Source organism: Oratosquilla oratoria, chromosome 7 (assembly GCF_046742065.1).
Source record: "Oratosquilla oratoria isolate Oo_2021 chromosome 7, ASM4674206v1, whole genome shotgun sequence".
NCBI classification, from domain to species: domain Eukaryota; kingdom Metazoa; phylum Arthropoda; class Malacostraca; order Stomatopoda; family Squillidae; genus Oratosquilla; species Oratosquilla oratoria.
The window spans coordinates 43,386,262-43,407,548 of NC_134783.1; the positions used below are offsets into that span (position 1 = coordinate 43,386,262).

General features: G+C 37.8%; 1 protein-coding gene across 1 annotated transcript; it reads left to right on the top strand.

Moving 5' to 3' along the window:
• Nucleotides 1-1,743: 1,743 nt before the first annotated feature.
• Nucleotides 1,744-10,138, top strand: LOC143026922 (uncharacterized). Its single transcript, XM_076187713.1, has 6 exons — nucleotides 1,744-1,818; nucleotides 5,360-5,498; nucleotides 6,041-6,275; nucleotides 6,706-6,822; nucleotides 7,244-7,438; nucleotides 7,547-10,138. The coding sequence occupies exons 2-6, from the start codon at nucleotides 5,360-5,362 to the stop codon at nucleotides 7,749-7,751; spliced, it is 891 nt and encodes a 296-aa protein (XP_076043828.1). The 5' UTR covers nucleotides 1,744-1,818; the 3' UTR covers nucleotides 7,752-10,138.
• The last annotated feature ends 11,149 nt before the right edge of the window (nucleotides 10,139-21,287 follow it).

Here is a 21,287-nt window from a genome sequence, read left to right on the forward strand (position 1 = left end):
ATAATGTACAAACATATATAATTACTTAATATTGGTTAACTGGGATCATTAACATAAGAATTATCAAACAGAGACATTTTTTCTGACCATTAATTAGCAAACGAAAGACAGCCAAGGATCACTCAATCTAATAATTAAAAATTTCAAGTAATATGTTATTTTCTGTTCTAATATAATTTAAATCTGTACCTTAGTGAACGAAATAGAAAAAAAAATGGTGAAATTGGTACACAAGAATATGAATTTAGTCAAACTTTCAGTGGGTTCTTGTTGGTAACACTCTCTCTCTCTCTCTCTCTCTCTCTCTCTCTCTCTCTCTCTCTTTCTGAGGGCCGTACTATAGCTTATTTATTTTTAGGAGAAAGGGCCGCAATGAAAGCCTTTGTGGGCCGCATGCGGCCCTTGTTCCGCAGGTTGCACAAGGCTGATCTAAACCCTCTGTACAAGCCTGTAGTACAGCTATCTGCCCTTCTTTCTCTCGAAGCCAAATTAGCCGATGTTTATCAATGTTTCATCTTGATATACTAAAAAGAAGAAAAAATATGGGTGGATGCATCTCATTTGCATACAATTCAAGTCCCACTTGTAACAGATAACTCACGACATCACGTCAACACACTCTTCTTATGCAGAAATGTAAATTTTCTTTATCGGGCGTTTAATATATTACATAACATTTATTCAACGTTGAAAAATAAAGTATTTGACATAACACATAAAGATTACCAAAGTTAAAGTATTTTTAAAATGTATGAGTGAAATTATTGTGGGTTGGTTGAAACTAAGTAGGTGAAATAAATAGGCATATCTATTTTCTTCGGTTATTCTTTTTTTTTTTTTTTTTTTTTAAGAAATGCACCAACAGAGTGATTAATAAAACATTATTGCTTTTAACAGAAATAGGGATGGAAATTTTCTTTCTATTTTTTCTTTATATGTTTTTCAAATTCCAAAGTAGCTGGACATTTCCCACATATACACTAATATAACGGTATATAAAGGACTTTACACGAATTAGTGTATCAAATGATAAACGACAACTATATAATTCACAAATATTTACTTATGTTCTAATATTAAACTTCTTATTTTTTCATTGTCAGTTTTCTATTAAAATGTTCAAAACGTGTTATGAATCAAAATACGAGCTAATCTGTGTTTATAGTGGTGTGACAAAGTCACGTATAAAGTTATAAACAGGGGAGAACAAAGCGAAAATTAACAAAAACATAATCAAATTAATTCGAGAGTGAATGAAATTTTATGATGACGGCAGTCCAAGAACCACTGATAATGATAGACAATTCATCATCATTAAAATATATCGATCGTGTAGGACATGCAAAGAAGAGAATAAAATTACATTGTATCTTAATGTGCACTTCATCATATACAAATTGGTACATGACCCCAAATTTTGCCAATACCATATGCAACACAAGCATATCAAGTTTGACCCCATTTTCTTTGATGAGACAAATATCAACTTCCCTTTAATTTTATATTGAAACAGTTGAGATAACTTAAACATCTTGCAAGTGTTGGTGAAATAAAGGTTTACTGTTCTTGGTCTCGTTTCTATCGCTATAGGAAATTGAATTACCAATAAAAATTTTGGGATCTCCGCAAAAAGATTGGCAAGAATCTGTCACAGGGGCCCCGATCGAGCTTTACAGCGACGAGGCCCCGGAACGAGCATGAGCAGGTATATAAAGCCGAATTTCCGACCTCACTGGTATTGGTGAATATAATCTAAACGTGTTACTTGTAGTTGGCCCCACGTTCTTGCAGTTGACGTTACAAAGTTGTACTTACAAAGTAAGTTACAATATAAACTTAGCTGTAGATGATACTTTGCAAATACTGACATATACGTCAGTTTGTGAAGCGTACAACTATGGCGGTTATTGTATTATTTTGTGAAATGTATTTTCATTCATTTACCAACTTCATATTTTCAAATGTATATTTTTATAAAGTCTAACGAAATTAAGTAAAGTGCGCATTTTTGTTCAATATCGTTCCTCTGTCGGCATATTTGTGAGATCGACAATAACGGCAGAAATGTAAACAAGTTTGTGCAAATGTTGCGATGGCAAAGGTATTTAGAGGGAATCAAATGCTAAACGGATATTAATTTCATCTATTTGTACGAGATTTCCGGAATTTATGACCGATCCAAAGTTTAATAATGTGCATTTATATATATATATATATATATGTATATATATATATATATTATATGTATATGTATGTATATATATATGTATATATATATATATATTATATGTATATGTATATATATATATATATATATATATATTATGTGTATATATATATATATATATATATATATATATGTTGAGACATTCTGACAGGTTGATGTAAGCGGAATAGGAAACACAGGAGTCTTAGTCTTGAGTTTATTCCTGACTAGTTTCGCAGGTATGCTTTGAAAAAGCATACCTGCGAAACTAGTCAGGAATAAACTCAAGACTAAGACTCCTGTGTTTCCTATTCCGCTTACATCATATATATATATATATATATATATATATATATATATATATATTATATATATATATATATATATATATATATTCTTCATTATTATTATTATTAGTTATTATTATTATTATTATTTTCATTATTATTATTATTATTATTATTATTATTATTATTATTATATTTTTATCATTATGATATATAATATAGATTTTTAGTTATGTTTAAAACTACGATTTGTTGCATTTTCATGTGAAGGGAAGATTCAAGCACAAGATTATGAAGAAAATATCAACAAATGACATTCTATTCTGAATTATGTCAATATGTTCATTTCATTTTGAAAATGGGGTAATGGCAACTTTCATTAACATTTTATTTTAGTTCCTTGCATATAGGAAGCCCTTTAAGTTTATTTTCATTAATCTTACCCAAACGAATCTAATTATGTTGCTTTTGGTTGATGGTTAACTAGACCAATGTCATTCTAGTTAATATCAGACAAATCTTGACCAGGTTGATAATCATTCCCACTTTGCCAAATTGTATTTATCCAAATCGTTTTGACAAGTTCCATTTCGACAAATATTTCTACCTTAATATTTCGCTAGATTTATATTTCCCCGTATATTTTTCATTTTGCCAAATTCTCATTTCCCCAAACCCCTAATCTAACCTAACCTCACCTAAGAGAAATTGGAGAAATACCTAACACAAAGAAATTTGTCAAAATGCAACTTCGCATGACGTTACTGTACTTGGGAAATGGGGAAATCGCTATTTATTCCCCAATATATATATATATATATATATATACATATATATATATATATATATATATATATATATATATATATATTCAGATTTCTTTAGGAAATTTCGTGTACGTAGCAATTATTTTATTCTGTCTTAGGGTACAATGCGCGGTTTTGTTGGACGTTGGAATAACCGAATAAGAAACAATTACATTTATTTCGAAGAGGAGATGCGATAGCTGTATGACGTCATATCGTTTTATTTCCGAAGTGAGTTGACCTTGATGCCATTTAGAGACATTTGTTCTTATATTATTATTATTATTCGTAAACTCGGAATTACAATCTTCTGAAAGTTATTTCCATTGCTCTCTAAATCTCGACGAGATACTTCCACAGCTGGGTATCTGGTACAGGAGAAGAGAGAAACGATAGGCGAGCAAGTAATATTGCGTGATTTTCCTGTGGGAGTGGGAGGCAACATTGTACCGGTTCCCATGCCTGGAAGGAGTTCGGACTTGTTGCTCGAATCGGGACATGCGTGTTGGTTCGAGAGTGGAACCGGTTCGTCACCAGATGTCCAGTAACGAAAAGCAAGGCAAAGATGACGACACAAAATGTGGGTCAGTTAGATGTGGCGGGAATTCTTTGACACGCCCGAGGGGGAGGAAGGGAGGTAAGGAGGAAAGGCGATGCCCAGGACGGGAACCCAAAGACCTCGCCTAAGCGAACAACGACGACATGACGTCAAACAAGGTAACGGTCCCAGAACAATGGTTGGACGATGAGATAAGAGATAGAATGCCAGGTAGAAAGCGTGTACGTATTGTGTGAAAGCGAGTGGCGTATTAATTGGTCGGTTTGGTGTACATCTTGCTATAATTATCTTATACCTTAACATATCTTCTCAGAGCAAGATAATATGAACCATCGGAATCAACGTGACTCAACAATACGAAAATATGTGCACTTCCTTCATTAATTTTCTCTGATTTATAAGAACATTAAAATTGAGTGTTTGGTGTCATTTTCTGGTATATAAGATGAGGTAAAACTATATACAACAACATTAAGTAAGATATAAGATATCAATCAAGCTTTACCACACCAAGGAAATCGTTTCAGAATCAACGAATGATTTAAAAAATCTTCATTCAGTTCTCATAAGACATTACAGAGGCCAGACTGATGAACGCACGTCAGCACAAGTCTGCACGATTTCTGGGGAGGAGGGGGAGCGTAACGTGAGCAGGGGTAGGAGGAGATGTGGAGTATCCCCCACTTCCTCCTACTCCCCCCCCCAACACTCCACTCCACTCCCCGACCGACATTCGGCCTCAAAGAAAGCTTGATAGGTCAGTTGGTCAACTCGTTTTTATTCTCGAGCGAGAAATTCTTCCAGTGGCGGCCTATGGTGGCAATGACCTCAGATCAATACAAAACGTGAAACGTTATGAGGATCACAGATGCTGTTCCTACGCAAAAAAAAAAAACAGTTATAAGAAAATAGAAACGACCTTGACTTAATCTGGGTAGGCCGTCTACCATCCTTCACCCTCACCTTCCTCCTACGAGCAATAAACTTGGGTTGCCTGGGCGTGTTTTTGTTGTTTTCTTTTCCTTCTTTTTTACTTCACGTACCATTTATGACGGTCCGTTCGATTGTTTTTTTGTAGTTTTTGTTTACTGTTGGTGTTCCCTATTAGTGATTACAGTTCATCTCTGATTTCTCCTGTTGTCATCAACAGTATTACAACAGAAAACATGACAACAGGAAAACTTTTCAAACTCAAAAAATTAATTCATAATTATCAATAGTATATTTTCCTTGCTTATTTAATAATCACTACCATTGTTAGTGTTATCACAATAATTGTAAAATTTGCTAACTAGTATCATTTTGGATGTTCTTTTCTCTTCTCGGTCTCTTTTCTTCAATTTCATTCACATTAACTCGTTTTGTTTTCATTACTGAAAAAAATATTCATTATTATGTATTATCATTGTTATAGATATCATCATTTTTATCAATTTATTATAATTATAATAGATATATGATTATTTGTTTGAATTCATGAAACATTCTTTTTCTATATCAGATGCGCGGCGTGGCGGTTCTGGTGGCGCTGAGCCTGTTCTTCATGGTGGTCCATGCCGAGAAAGAAATCGAGGACATTGTCGAACAACACCTGGAGGAAATTCCCGATGTCGAAGACAACGCGCAAATTCCTGTTCGAGGTGAGGATTGTTTTGTCACGTAGAGTGGTCTGAGAGTAATTGACTGTAACCTTGGTTTGTCATTGTTTTCATCAGACATCTTGGATTCGGTTTGGTCATGTCACTTTAACACATTTCTCTACTTCCTTCCTTCCTCAGCTACGCTTACCATCTCTTGACGCCCAATCAGTAAGATAAATCCTATATCTATTATATTTTTTTTTTAGATTATGCCCCCCCCCCACTTCCATCTCTGTTCTCTTTTGGGCTTTTGTTCTAATAAATATATTTCATCAAAATTATATTCCTTCTGTTTCCAGTGTTGTCCATAAGATTGGCCTCTATTCACTGTGTTTGTGTGTGCGTGTGTATGTGTGGGTGAAAGGAACCATTATTAATAGCATATGGCAGCAAATGTGGCTTTCTATAAAAAGGAAATGCATTTCCATTTGAATAAAGCATCCCTAACATCAACTCAACCCTTGCAATTAACCGGACTTTCTAAGACCCACTCATTCCGAACTCATACAAATAACCGGACTCCCCTTCCTTCCTACTTCCAGGGAGAACGTTTAAGGAATGGGGCAAGAAATTCTGGGACTGGATGGGCTGGGGCGACGACTATTATGAGTACGAAGAGGTTTACTATTACCCTGTCCAGCACCAGTCTTCCTACTCGTCCTATGGAGCTCCTGACGCTTATGGGAGTTCGGGGTCAGCAAGTGGAGCTTCTTCGTATGTTTCGTACCAGCCTGCACCTCATTACCACGGACATCACTCTCCGTCTAGAGGCGACCAGTAAGCTAATTTATTATTATTTACTATTTTCCTGTTTGTTTATTATTTAACTATATCTATGCATTTATTTATTTTGTTTATTATCATTTATGCTGTCATAATTTTTTATTATTTTTTTATCATTATATTTTTTCGCATCCGACCTAGTTATGGACCAAAAGGTCTCCAGTCGGCATGCTCCTCCTTTGTAATCCTTTGCCAGCCATCACGTGACTGGTTCCCAAGCTAGTCGTTCTAACCGTACATAGAATTGGCTGACTATCAGTATCTAGAGTCTGGGATAGAGCAGAGGAAAGCTCGTTCGGGCTCTGTATGATTGTATAAACACAAAAATCAGATTCATCTCAGTCAGGATATATTTTTTTTCTTTTTTTAGAAGTGTCTGTTGTATACATGTTATCACATCTCTCCATTTTCTTTCATTACTTAGTGTCGAAGACGAATGGAGTTTCACCGATCTGATGTATGACGTCGCCGTCAGCGTCATCCCCATGAGTCTCCTCCTTTCTTCCCTTCCTGCTGGCTTCTTCACACTCCCCATCAGGAGGTAAAGTACAGTCGCCAGCGTCCTGCCCATTCACCAATTGCTTAAAATACTCTTCATCGTCAGAAAATATTGACCATGTGTCAGTCTAAAGTTGGCGGCACACATGCTACTTGCTTTTGTTACTTCGTTTGAGTAGAAACGACTTCGGTGACACAATTCTAGACTTCTGTAAGAACATCTCAACAGTGTGTCTAACCTTCGTATTCTAGGTTTAACTTCTCTTAGTTCGTCATTCAGATTTTCACTATAGGACGCAAGAGTAATTTGACATTTGGAAATTTGAAAAAACAAAAGATCGTAACCGAAGTCGTTTCTACTCAATCGAAGAAATGCTTATAGTGTGGCACCACTTTTAGACCCACATGTGCACATGAGGGTTAACAAACACGTATGGACAGTGATCACCTTTACTTACCTGCAGACGAGAGTTCCCGGACAACTCGATCTTCGGTTCTGATTTCGACACCTCGCAAATCCCTCTCCTGAGTTCTCTGATGATAGAAAACCTTTTCAATGACCCGGAGTGCCAGAGAAAACTCTTCTGCGAAGTCTCGCTTATTGGCCAAGACGAAAATGCCACCCTAACGCAGAGAGCCATTTACTACGTGGCATCCCTGTAAGTACCTCTTTGTCTGGGCTCATGTTTCGCATTTTTGGAAACTTGAATGATTTGTATGTGTTCTGATTAGTTTTATTTATTCTGTTTTCTTTTTTCTTTTCTCAGAACCCCTGATTACATTGCCGATCGATTCGGTGTGGGTAATCTCTTCCGTGCGTCACGTGATGGAGCCTGCTCAGCGTTCCGTTGCTCATCAAGCTCAGTCCCATCCAAGGTGACGTCATTCGACCCCCTGGACACCAACAAACTTGAGCCTGATGAGAAGGGGGCCGATTCTGAGAAAGACGTGGCTGGGGACTCTAAGAACTAGATCCCTTTCCCCCATAGTTTCTGGTTGATAACTATAATTTTTTTCTAATCATTCAGTGGTTACCGTATTCCTGAACTTCGTACTTTAATGTCGAACTCTTTATATTTACGTTTAAATCTAATTTCTGTTATGCATTTCTTACAAAGATAGGACAACGGCCATGACCATACTGGGTACAAAGACAGGTTCTGTTACGCAGACAATCTGAGCTACATAATGACGAGACGCGTTACGAATTCTACGGTGCCATACAAAAAACCAGGGACATTAACGTCTTTACGTGTGTACTTACTGCCTTACAGGAATTCTGTTTTCTGCATTTCAACCGGGAATTATCTTGGTAGGCGTTCACCGCGCCTGTGGTGCAGAAGACGAGAAGAACGGCTCCGACAATGTACTTTAAGAAATGGCTGGTCGGCTGGACCGATCATGCCAGTAAGGCAACTCAGGCGTTTGTTTGTAAGAATGATTGTGTCCGTGCGCATGCTAGACGCGTTTGTATGATAGTAAAAAAATAAGTTTGCTCAAAAAAAGTTTATGTAATTGAATGATGACTTTGTGAAATGACAGTACTCTCTCTCTCTCTTCTCCCTGAGCAATTTTATTCTCTAGTCTTTACATTCATTCTATTCAAGTTTTTGTTTTATCATATACGGATATGTGATATTTTCATTTAAGCACCCTAGCCATGATCCGCGTTTATGACAGCTTGTTCATAGTCAAATATCCCTATTGATTTCAATTTACCTTCTTGCAAGTCTCAGATCCTCTATGACCTAATGTCATCTCCGTCCTGGGAGAGAGTCACAACTGACACGTTGACCAGACGAGCTACGGGTATACACTCACCAAAGACTTGACGTAGACATTGCGTTATTAGGTATTCTTCTTTTGAGGGCTGACACCCTCCTACTTACTTATGACTGTAGTCCAGTTGTTTGATCAGTGCGAGTTCGACGATTTTGTCTTGTAGTTTGAATAGGGAGCGTTTAAACCCTAACACAATGTTGGTCGTGCTTGTTGGTGGCAAGGGCCTCTTTCGGGTTAAATCGTGTGAACAGGCTGGTCCTGTATAATAAAGAAGAGACACCACACGCTATTCGTGACGAAAATGTTCTGACAGGCTGGACCTGTCTGGTCGTGGCAAGATGGTGTGAACAGGCCGATCCTGCCTACATAGTGTCAAGGCTGGGAGAATGATTTCCCTTGCCTTTATGAAACTAGACCGCTTGACATGACATCTCTTCCTCCCTTTCGGTCAGACATCATACGGATATAGCCTTTCTCTTTAGGTTAAATATTCACAGAAAAAAAAAACATTTTCTGCCAGTAAGACGTGGCTGAGATTGGAGAACCCAAGTTCTGTGTGTTTCGAGGCTTAGCCGAGCCTTAAGATACAGACCGAATACTTCTTTTGTAGGACACGACTTCAGGGACCAGACAGATCCCCCTTGAGACAAGACCTATTACATGAGCATGGCGAGGTCACGTAAACAGATTAAATCCACCTTCTTACTGACATTATTTAGTAACTGATGTGTCCATGAGGCGACATGACTATGGACGACTGACTTGCTTGTGTTGCGACAGGGCTGATCACAACCGTTCCCAAATTTAGCTGGATGCTTTGAACAACAATGACCTTACTGCGAGACGGGCAGACCCTTGTACATCCAAGACCTCTGGAGCAAATTCCAGATGTGGACAAACGGGGAAGCTTGTCCTTCCTGTGACTCACAGGGGGTTTCTCCTCTGATTGACTGAGCCCTGTTGTGACGAAGTTCCTTCGAAAACAAATGTGCTTTGATCAACCTCTGGGCTGACACGATAATAGAATAGTTATCTACTGACCATTTCATGTGAACGAATCCGCTTTTTCTTTGACTAGACAGTCACGATTTCTTTTTTCATTATTATTATTGTTTATTTATTCATTTTATTAATCTCCCCGGCGGACAAATTGGTGCTTTTCATTTCGTTTACGTTTAGACAACATCTTCCCCAATGTGACGTCACTACATTGAGGGAAGAGTACTTCCTGAACTTGACAGGTATATACTATGCTTGTCGTGTTTCTCTCCTTCCTTTTGAACTTCTGTTTCCTGTCGAAGACGTGACAAGACCAAGAAACAGGTCTTTGTCTCTCTTGGACAAGACTACTGAGACTAGTCTTACGTGCGACTGAATCACGTTAACAGATACCTGACTAGCCTAAGACCGACTGATCTCGCTGGATTAACGAGATCGCTCACGTTCATTGACGAAACACCAAAGACAAACGGACAGTCCACTGCCCGACGATTTCCAAGACGATCATTTGCAGAAAAAAAATTGTTATCCATATATTTATTCAGAATATTTATTTGTTTTGTTTGGTTAATAAATTATACGTGTTGAAAGATGTTTGTTTCACCCCCACCCCCCCGCAAAGATGTCGATCTCGTGGTTCTTTGTTGATCAACTTCGGTTGAACTGCATCGCCATAGCTTGAGCCAATACAAGTACGAATCATAGTGTGTGTGTGTATATATATATATAGCCGAAATATAGAAGTTACACTTTCTTCTAAAGTTTCCTTTTATTCCGACTGTGGGTTCTTCGTGATTAATATATGTATATATATATATATATATGAAAGGATAGTTTGTAGAAATAATCGAAATATGAAAATGTTGCATGGATGAGGATCAGGGCCTCACATGGGGGGGGGGGGAGTATGCCCTGGGGCGGCAATTCTAGTCTGGACATGCCGCCAGCAAGGCTGACAAAATGATTATAATAAAATACAGGTCAAAGGAGCCCTGAATATTTTACCGTAGTATACGAATTTTGCGTTTGAATCAACAGAATATGAAATATTTTTCCCTTGTCCTTTCTGCAATAGGGACATAACATTTTTAAATTCTGTTTAATTATTTCGCAAGCCAATAGCTAAAACAGGCTGTAAGGGAGGGGGGGAGCGTCACAGAGTACTTGGCCCCGGGGCTTGTAATAATAATAATGATGATAATAATAGTAATTCCTAAGTTCATTAGGATTCTAAAGGTCGTCGACAATCTTGCATTATCAAATAGATGCTATTGTAAAGTATATCTACTGTGCGAAATATTTGAATGTTTACCAAGACATTTGCGACAGGCAAAGCAATAAAGCCTTCTGTTAGAGTTAGAGGGTGAAGTAACACTTGGTTGTCGTCCAACTTTTGAATCTGGCTGTATATTACAAAAGTTCCTGGTTTAATCACAAAATGTTACTGATGACTTCTATTCGCCCGAACTATCTGAGAAGTGTGGGAAAAGGTGATGATTTCGGCCTACACCTAGTGCCTTTTGAAACGACCTCATTGTTTTTATCAGCTTGAATGATAAAAATGGTTGATGCCAGATCTTTTATTAATATAAATATTTAGGGGTGTCTATACAATATATATATATATATATATATATATATATATATATATATATATATATATATATATATATATATATATATGAAACTAGTATGTTATAACACATTTGTAAAAGATCACTGTTAACCCACTATCGGAGAAATAAGAACGGAAAGTACAGAGAAACTGTATATTTCGACTACTCTCTGTAGTCCTCTTCAGCAGAATGCTTACATAAGGTTAAGGTACAAGTATATATGAAGAAATGGGGGGTACATAGAAGGGTATGAGGAAAGTGTGGGGAGGGGGGCTCAGGTCACATGCACTTGAAATGGTCGGGTCAAAGTAGGACAAGGGGTGATATTTTGTCCAACCGCTTTAGACATGATCTTGTTGACTACTAACTTGGTAATACAATCTGGGGGCCACTGGCCTTTAGAGGTATTAAAGTGAGGATAATGTTTTATTAGAGAAGATTCTACAATTTTTCTTCTATAGCTACAGTGTGATTTATAAATAATTGATGCATTATCCCAACCTAATCTATTGTCTTTTTGGCTGGCATGAAGGAACACAGCGGAGTTAACTTGTCCATATTTTATGGAGTTTTTATGTTCCTTTAATCTCGTGGACAAATTCCTGCCAGTCTGGACCCAGTAAACATCATCACAGTCTTTACACGGCAGTTTATATACCCCGGAGTTTTGGTCCACATCATCCCTCCGGTGTACATTAACTACCTTTCTAAAAATGCTGTTTGGATAATTTTAAATAAATTTGATTTGATTATTAGGTAGAAGTTTGGAGACCGAGTTGATAGAATCATTAAATGGTACAATGATGTTATTGTCGAAATATACAGTTTCTCTGTACTTTCCGTTATTATTTCTCCGATAGTGGGTTAACAGTGATCATATATATATATATATATATATATATATATATATATATATATATATATATATATATATATGTATATATATATATATATATATATATATATATATATATATATATATATATATATTACAGTATATATACATATGTACAACACTGAATGGGTCCTTTGTGATTAGAGATACATTTTTATCAACCACAATGCACTTTAGTTCTAAAAGTGCATTGTGGTTGATATATATATATATATATATATATATATATATATATATATATATATATATATATTATATATATATATATATATACATGTATATATATATATATATATGTGTGTGTGTGTGTGTGTGTGTATTTACCTAGTTGTATTTTACGGGAAGGGGAGCTATGCTCGTGGTGTCCCGTGTATTTACCTAGTTGTATTTACCTAGTTGTATTTTACGGGAAGGGGAGCTATGCTCGTGAGGTCCCGTCTTCATATATCATTTTATCTAAACTGTTTTTGAATTCATGTATTGTTTTTGCACACACTACTTTCTCATCTAACTTGTTCCAAATGTCTATTACTCGGTGAGGAAAGCTGTTCTTTTTCAGATCTCTTCTATAGCTGTCTTTCTTGATTTTCTCTCCGTGTCCTCTTGTATTCACCTCGGATCTGCTGCAGTCTCTGTCGAGACAGCCAGACACCACCCTACGGCAGTGAGCTCAGAGCTCATTATTTGCCGATCTCTGGGTAGGTCTGAGACCACTCACATACCACACACCGGGACAGCAAGGTCACAACTCCTTGACTAACGTCCCGTACCTACTCACTGCTAGGTGAACAGGGGTTACACGTGAAAGGAGACAAACCCAACTTATCTCCGCCCGGCCGGGGAATCGAACCCCGGTTCTCTGGCTTGTGAGGCCAGTGCTTTACCAATCCGCCACCGAGCCGTGTGTGTATTTACCTAGTTGTACCTAGTTGTATTTTACGGGAAGGGGAGCTATGCTCGTGGGGTCCCGTCTTCATATCTCATTTTATCTAAACTATTTTTAAATTCATGTATTGTTTTTGCACACACCACTTTCTCATCTAACTTGTTCCAACTGTCTATTACTCTGTGAGGAAAGCTGTGTATTTACCTAGTTGTATTTACCTAGTTGTATTTTGCGGGAAGGGGAGCTATGCTCGTGTTGTCCCGCCTTTGTATCTTGCAGTGTCTAGTTTGTTTTTAAACTCATGAATGGTTTTTGCGCATACTATTTCATTGTCCAGTTTGTTCCAAGTGTCCAAAACTCTATGAGGAAAACTGTTTTTCTTCAGTTCTCTTCTATAGCTATGTTTTTTTATTTTCTTTCCATGTCCTCTTGTGTTTCTTTTGTCCCAGTTAAGTAAGTTCTCACTATCGAGTACCTCTGTGCCTTTCATGATTCTGTAGATGGTCAATAGGTCACCTCTCTCTCTTCTTTGCTCCAGTGTCGGTAACTCCAGTTTAGCCAATCTCTCTTCGTATGATAGGTTTGCAAGTGCAGGTGCCATTTTTGTAGCTGCTCTTTGGATTCTTTCTATTTTCTTTATATTCTTTTTGGTACTGGGGGACCACAATGTCGCTGCATACTCTAATCTAGGCCTTATCAATGTAACCAATATTTTTTTCATCATGTCTTCGTCCAAGTATGTAAACGCCACTTTTATTGATCTTAGCAAGTTGTAAGTCTCCCCGACAATTTTGTTAATCTGTATATCATAGGACAAGTCGTTCGTGATAATTACTCCCAAATCTTTTTCGGATCCTACTTTCTTTACTTCTTTGGTTCCAATTGTATATTTTCCTGATATTCTGTTTTTGCTTTTTCCAAACTCCATTATGCTACACTTCTTCGTATTAAAGTCCACTTCCCATTTCTGACTCCAGTTCCATACCCTATTTAGGTCTTCTTGCAGTGCTTCACAGTCCTCATCCGTTTCTATTTTCCTTAGCAGTTTGGCGTCATCGGCAAAGAAGCTCATGTAGCAGTTCACGTCCTCATCCATGTCATTCATATAGATAGCAAACATTATTGGTGCCAGCACAGATCCTTGCGGTACTCCACTGATCACCTCTTTCCAGTCTGAATATTTTTCTCTGAGCACTACTCTCATCTTTCTACCAGTCAGAAAGTCCTCTATCCATTTTAGTAGGTTTCCCTGTATTCCTCCTATGTGTTCCAGTTTTTTTAGTAGTTTTCTGTGTGGTACTTTGTCAAAGGCTTTTTGCAAGTCTAGGAATGCACAATCAGCCCATCCATTTCTTTCTTGCACTATGTCTATTAGTCTTGAGTAAAAGCATATTAAGTTTGTGGAGCATGATCTTCCTTGTCTGAATCCGAATTGTCTTGGGTTTAATATGTCATTGTCTTCCAGATGTTTTACCCATCTATTCTTGATTATTTTCTCACAAATTTTGGCAATGGTGCTTGTTAGTGATACTGGCCTATAGTTGGTGGGTTCTTCTTTGTTTCCTCCTTTGTGTATTGGTACAATGTTAGCGTTTTTCCAGTCCTCGGGTATCTTTCCTTCTTTGAGTGAGCTGTTTATTAAGATGTGTATTTTGTCTGTTAGTTCTTCTTTGCACTCCTTTAGAATCCAATTTGCAATACCGTCCGGGCCATGTGATTTTCTGACATCCAGCCTTGATAAATGTTCTGATATTTCCTTTAGTGATGCTGTAAACTCATTCATGAGGGGAGATTTCTTGTTTTTGTCTATGTCACAATTCGGTATTTTCTCTCTGGTGAAAACAGATTTAAAGTGATTGTTCATGACTTCGGCCATCTCTAAATCTTCTGTGTATTCTATGTTTCCTTGGCATAGTTTCACCAATTCCTGTTTGTTTTTAAGTTTACCATTCACATACCGATAGAATAGTTTGGGTTGCTCTTTGCATTTGTCTATAATATCCTTCTCATGGTTCCTTTTCTCCTCTCTTCTCACATTAACATACTCATTTCTATAGTTAACATAAATTTGCCATTTGCTTTGTTTTTTGTCTTTTCTCCACTTTTTCCAAGCTTTGTCCCTTCTGTCTTTTGCCTCACTGCATCTTTTGTTGAACCAACATTTAATGTACTCTCTCTCTCGCTTTTGTCTTGGTACATGCCTGTTTACCCCTTCATTGTAGTTTTCCATCAATATATTCCATTTCTCTTCCACTGCTGTTTCTTCCCTGTAAAATATTTCCCAGTTTGCATTCCGGAAGAATGTCTTTAGTTTTGTAAAGTCTGTTTTGTTGTACCTCAGTCTTCCTTTCCTATGCTTTTCGTTCCTCTCTATGTCTATTTCTTCCTTTAGTATAGTTTCGATGAGTACATGGTCACTCTTTCCAATTGGTGTCTCATACTGGACTTTATGCACTATTTCAGGCTCTGTTGTAAATATTAGATCTAGTTTCGATGGCTCTTCATTATTTCTGTACCTTGTGTTTTCATGGACCCATTGGGTCATTGTGTACTCCATGGTCATATCTAGCAGTACATTGCCCCACGAGTCATCTCCTCCTTGCACTGTCATGCTGTCCCAACAAATTTCTTTGCAATTGAAGTCCCCCATAACTACCAGATTACCCTTACCCATTAGTATCTCATTGAGTGATTTTCTTGTGTCATCTAGCATTTTTTTATGTTCAATTTCTTTCCAAGCGCTTGTTTTTGGAGGCACATAAGTCACCACAAACTTTCTACTTTTCATATTCTTGCCTTCGACTTTTATCATGATCAATTCAGCATTACCTTTGCCCTCTGCAATTTTTGTCACCTTTAGGTCTTTCTTGGCCAAGAACATGATTCCCCCTCCCTGTTTCTTGTCCCTGTTTTTTATCCAGTAGTTGTATAAACCTTGTCCGATAACAGTGGATGGTATTTCACCTCTTAGTTTAGTCTCTACAATTCCCATTATGTCTGGTTTTGCTTCTAACAGATAATCATTGAGTTCGTTCAGTCCCGAAATTAGTCCGTCAATGTTGGTATAGGCCACTTTTAATTTTCTTCCTTCTCCCTGGTTTCTTCTTCCCTTGTTTTGTTCGTTTTGAAGCGCCATTGTCTTAATCTCAAGTCTATTACTCTCCACTGGAATTCTTTGCATTCTGTCTCCGATCTTTTCAAGTTTTTTTCCTTTGCTTCTTCTCTTAGCGCCCTTTCTTTTTCTAATTCCTCAGTACTCATTTCTCTCTTTATCCATATCTTATTGTATTTTTCACTCTTTGCCAAGTTACCTACTTTTTCAAATATGTCTTCTACTACCACTTGTGACCTTAGTTTTATCTTTAGAGGTCGATTCCTATCCTTAGTATAGCGACCAATTCTGTAAGTCTCTTCTAAGTCTGTGCCTGAATCACTATCTCCCCCCTGAATTTCATTAAGGATTTCTACTGCTGTCTCTTTTTCTTCTTTTTCTCTCATGTACCTCGCCAATCCTTGTTTTTCTTCAATCCTTGTGTGTGTGTGTGTGTGTGTGTGTGTGTGTGTGTGTGTGTGTGTGTGTGTGTGTGTGTGTGTGTGTGTGTGCGCGCGCGCATGCACGCTATTTCACCGGGACTGAAAAATGTAGACTCACATTATGGCAACTGCTTGAAGTGTTGCCATTCTTGAAAGTCTCTTTTTTCAGAACAGCAGAGAACATAACGGTAAAATAATGTATTTATTGACCAACAAATTCCAAGTGGTAGTCGTGAGTAGCCGCTGGGAATGCAACTATCAGGCAAGATCGCGGTCTAACACCCTGGCTGTCTGAACACGTAGAGTCAAGGTGCTTTGGACCTCGACTTAACCACCCAGGGCCATTCACATGGGGGGGGGGGGGGCATATGCCCTGGGGTAGCACATTAAGGAAGGCAGCAATTCTAGTCTGGCCATGCCGTCCACAAGGCTGACAAAATAATTATAATAAAAAAAGTTCAAAGGAGCCCTGAATATTTTACCGTAATATATGAATTTTGAGTTAGAATCAACATAATATGAAATATTTTCCCTTATCTTTTCCGCAATAGGGACCTTAGATACAAATTTCAAAATCTGTTTAATTATTTCGCAAGCCAATAGCTATAGGCAGTAAGGAATGGTGGAGGTGGACAGTGGTGATGGAGGAAGGTGAGGGGGGGGGGGTCACTAAGAACTTTGCCCCGGGGCGGCACTTTAGGCATATAGGGTTTAAACTCGTTATATCAAGGGAGATAGGCTGTCGCACTCTATATATCAACAACTCTTTCCCGCTTGTATGGAGGGTGTCTGAATCAAATTGTACCTTGCTTATTCGCGGGAGAGAAAAAATAAGGTAAATAAAATGAATTCCCTAGTAACCCCCTCACCGCTTCTTTGCCTCATTTTGTCTTTTATGGTAATAACACAAGTGGCAGAGTTCTTATACCACTGCCACAAGAACACATTGTTATAAGTGATCATTTATAAATAATTCTATAGGTCATCACATATACCTAGGGCTTTTTCCCCCTTACAAGGGAGGGAGCCAAAGTCAAAAGGTTTGATTCCACTTCCACTCATTCCATCCCCACCCACTCCACTCCTCCCTCCCTCTGTCTTAGCTCCTCATGGATGACGAGTCATCCCTGCATCTCACCCACTGCCCTGGATCAGAAACAAGGCAGCAAGACACATTACATTCACAGCATGGCCACTTTCTTTTTATCGGCGTCCTCCTCCCCCCCCCCTCATGCAAAAAATGAGAAGATGGGGAGAGATCCCTTCGGTCTGTATTAAAATATCATTCACAAATAACCATTCCTTAACCCCCCACCACACCCCTTCCATGCATCACAGTATCATCCATACACAACTTTTCTCCACTCAACCCTATCTTCTGTCTTCTCCCTTCCTTCCTCAACAGATATCCCCCTCTTTCTCAACACCCCTTTTACCCCATCCATCCATCTCATCCTCGGTTGCCCCCTCATACTCATTTCATCCATGTGTCCAAACCATCCCAATACTTTTTCATCAACCTTATCTCCCAACTCCTTTTCCACTCCCATTCTCCTCCTCACTTCCTTGTTTCTCACTCTATCCAGCCCAGTAACTACCATACTTCTTAGACATTTCACCTCAAACACATTTAAACTCTTCCTTTCTTATATTCCATGTTTCTGCCCCATGCATTGCTGTCAGCACAGTCACCCCTTCCTGCAATCTCCTCTTAGCTTCCACTCCCAAATGTCCACTTCTCATCACATTTTTATCCTCCAAGGCATCTACTTGCTTCTCTCAATCTACAATCTACTTCCAATTCCACTCCTCCCTTTCCTGCCACATGTACCCCCAAGTATCTAAAGCTCCACTTCCTTCAGCCTCTCTCCTCTAATACTCATTTCCAATTGCTGCCATGTATAAGTAATAATTCTTAATTTAATTTTCATACATACATACATATACCAAAGGCTTCCCCCTTACACGGGGGGTAGCCAAAAAGAAAAAGGCATAGAAATCACTCCCACCCATTTCATTTCCCATATATTCCACTCACCTCCACCCTCCTCCCTTCCCATATATTCCACTCCCCTCCACCCTCCTTCCTATCAATGAATGGAAACCTGAAGCAGCACAGTCTTTAGGCCCTTCCATGGACCTCTCTCAGAAGAACCATTGGGCAGTTATTTGTATTGTATTAGTGTAGAGCAATTTCTGTGTCAATGGCTTATGGTAGCAGGAATAGGGGAACATTCCCTGGTTGTTATCTCCCCTTGTGTGAAAAGAGAGAGGAAATACAGTTGAAGGCCAGGTGACAAAATGTCAGCCCCTCAGGATTGCACCTTGAGATAGAAGCAAGGGTGTTGATGGCTTCTGAAAATGGACGGCAGGGAGATGACTCTCTCTGGTATACATCTTGCATGTAACCACTGTTGAAGCAGCCCAAGATGAGAGGAAGTAGTAAAAAGCCATTCCAGATGGAGGAAGGAACAATGCTGAACATATGCTGGATAGACAGTTTTGTCAACTTGAATCCACTTATAATAGTGTGACAGTATGTAGGCCTATACATGAACCACAAACCCAATGGGACTTCTTAAGAATAAAAAAATTGAGGAAAGCACTCCGCACCCATGAGGTAGTCTAGTGAAATGATTTCTGCCAATTGAATACATTGGCCACACTGCATCTGTTCCATCAGTACAAACCTAAAATTCTTTTACTTCTTCCTCCTCCTGACTACTTGGTAAATAAAAACAACTTCATCAAACTAAATTTATTTTGTGGTAACCTATCCATTTCTGCCAATTGAATACATTGGCCACACTGCATCTGTTCCATCAGTACAAACCTAAAATTCTTTTACTTCTTCCTCCTCCTGACTACTTGGTAAATAAAAAGCAACTTCATCAAACTAAATTTATTTTGTGGTAACCTATCCATTTCTTTAAAACAGAAATAGAAAAATACATTAAAAATAACATTCATAAAAAAGTAAATGGCACACTAGATAATGGTGACTAAAATTACTATGGAAATACTGATCTATCGATAATTAACAACTGGTGCAGATTGTTTCAAGCACTCGTTATCCAAAATTCATTCCACAATTGTCTTTATGTGCAGCATATTATTTTTTACACTATAGCAGTCTAAATCTTAACACATATAGTTTGTTGTTTTTGTGCATCAGAAATAAGTAAGATGGGTTACCAAAGTAACTCATTCCCACTCTAAAATAAAAGATAAATAAATAAATAAAAAAAATCTTTAGACATCAGAACTATAGTTTCTAAGAAGCGCTGTAAATTCTGAGTAGGTTTACTTTTTGGTTTTAAGTACAGCATACTTATAATATACAATAATATCTTTGTAGGCATTCCACATACCTCAATATACAATAATGACACTCCAGGACCTAGCCTGCTAGGGGACCTTGTCTTTTCATTAATGTTCATGAAGTATGTAATCATACTAACAATATTTATTTTTATGCTTACTCAGGACAGATAATGGACAGGCTTAATGTTGTAGGATAAGGATCTACAAGAGGTCCAACATCCAAAGGGAGTTATAGTTGCACAAAAACTCTTAAAATTCTTATCACAATATCATAAGAATGGAGATCTATGTAGAGGCAATTTTATCATTTCTTAACACCAGAATAAATAAAGGAAAACTGAATTCCTAGTGCAAGTGTGCAAGCATATAGTATCTTCAGTGCCTTGGAAAAGATAATTAGCCCCTATTTACATTCTATTCCCTTTTAAGTTGCCACAAGAAAATAAATAAATAAATAATGATGCAAGAATACATTTCTGCAAAACATAATCATAACTAATTTTCATTTGATTTTGGGGGAAAACATATTGAAATCTGATCCTATTATGCCTATGGATATCTGTGTCTTACATTTATGAGTACATACAAAGACTAGTTACCAGTAAGTACATTTGGTTACAAAATAATGTTGAATAATTACACCACCGTACATAAACACAACTTAAATATTTCAAAACCATATACCCAATACACCCAACAAAGGGGAAATCTACACCACTTTTGCCTGCCTCAGTAGATCTGAAATTGTCTCATCATCTGGGGGAGATGGGGTGTTCTTTGCATTTTTTCAACTGTTTTTTTCCACTTGAGAATAGTACACAAATATGAAAAAGTTTAAAAAATCTAATACAAGAGGTACTACCATAATTAAGTGAAAAAACAATTGTATAGCTCAAACATCACCACCAGACTCACAATATTCTACAATATTACTAAATTATTAAGTACAAAACTCCTGCACAAGGCTACTTTTTAAAACATTGGATTAAAAAATTACAAGCAAATAAATGCTCTATGTGGGATTTACCTGACCAGCCAATTCTAAATTATACAGGACACGTACGACACTGGTAAGTGTTTTAATATAATTAAGGTGAATGGGTCAACATGGGATAAGAAAACTATCCCCACCCTCCCTATTTCTTTTGCTTTTGGGGTTTTGCAGAACCAGTGACAAGAATGTGGAAGCTGTGGTCTTGCAAGACAAACATCAGAGAATAATTTCAAAATCCATCAACCACCTGAACTCCACCCAGAGGTCCAGTCGCAATGGGCCTGACACTGCCTCCAAACCTGACCCAAGATCTCTCTCTCTCAACTTTGAATTTCCTTTAATTTTTTATACAGGTAGGACAGGCAATTTGTAACTGCTCCCCTCCTGCTACTATGATATACTCGTAGAAACAATCCCACCCTAATACAATAGACAAATGTCCAACATTTTTTTTCCCAAGGGAGAACTGGACAACTGC

Coding starts and splice junctions, on each gene's coding strand:
- LOC143026922 (XM_076187713.1), top strand. CDS start 5,360: ATGCGCGGCGTGGCGGTTCTGGTGGCGCTGAGCCTGTTCTTCATGGTG. Junction 6,276..6,705: donor TCTCCGTCTAGAGGCGACCA/GTAAGCTAATTT, acceptor TTCATTACTTAG/TGTCGAAGACGAATGGAGTT. Junction 7,439..7,546: donor ATTTACTACGTGGCATCCCT/GTAAGTACCTCT, acceptor TTCTTTTCTCAG/AACCCCTGATTACATTGCCG.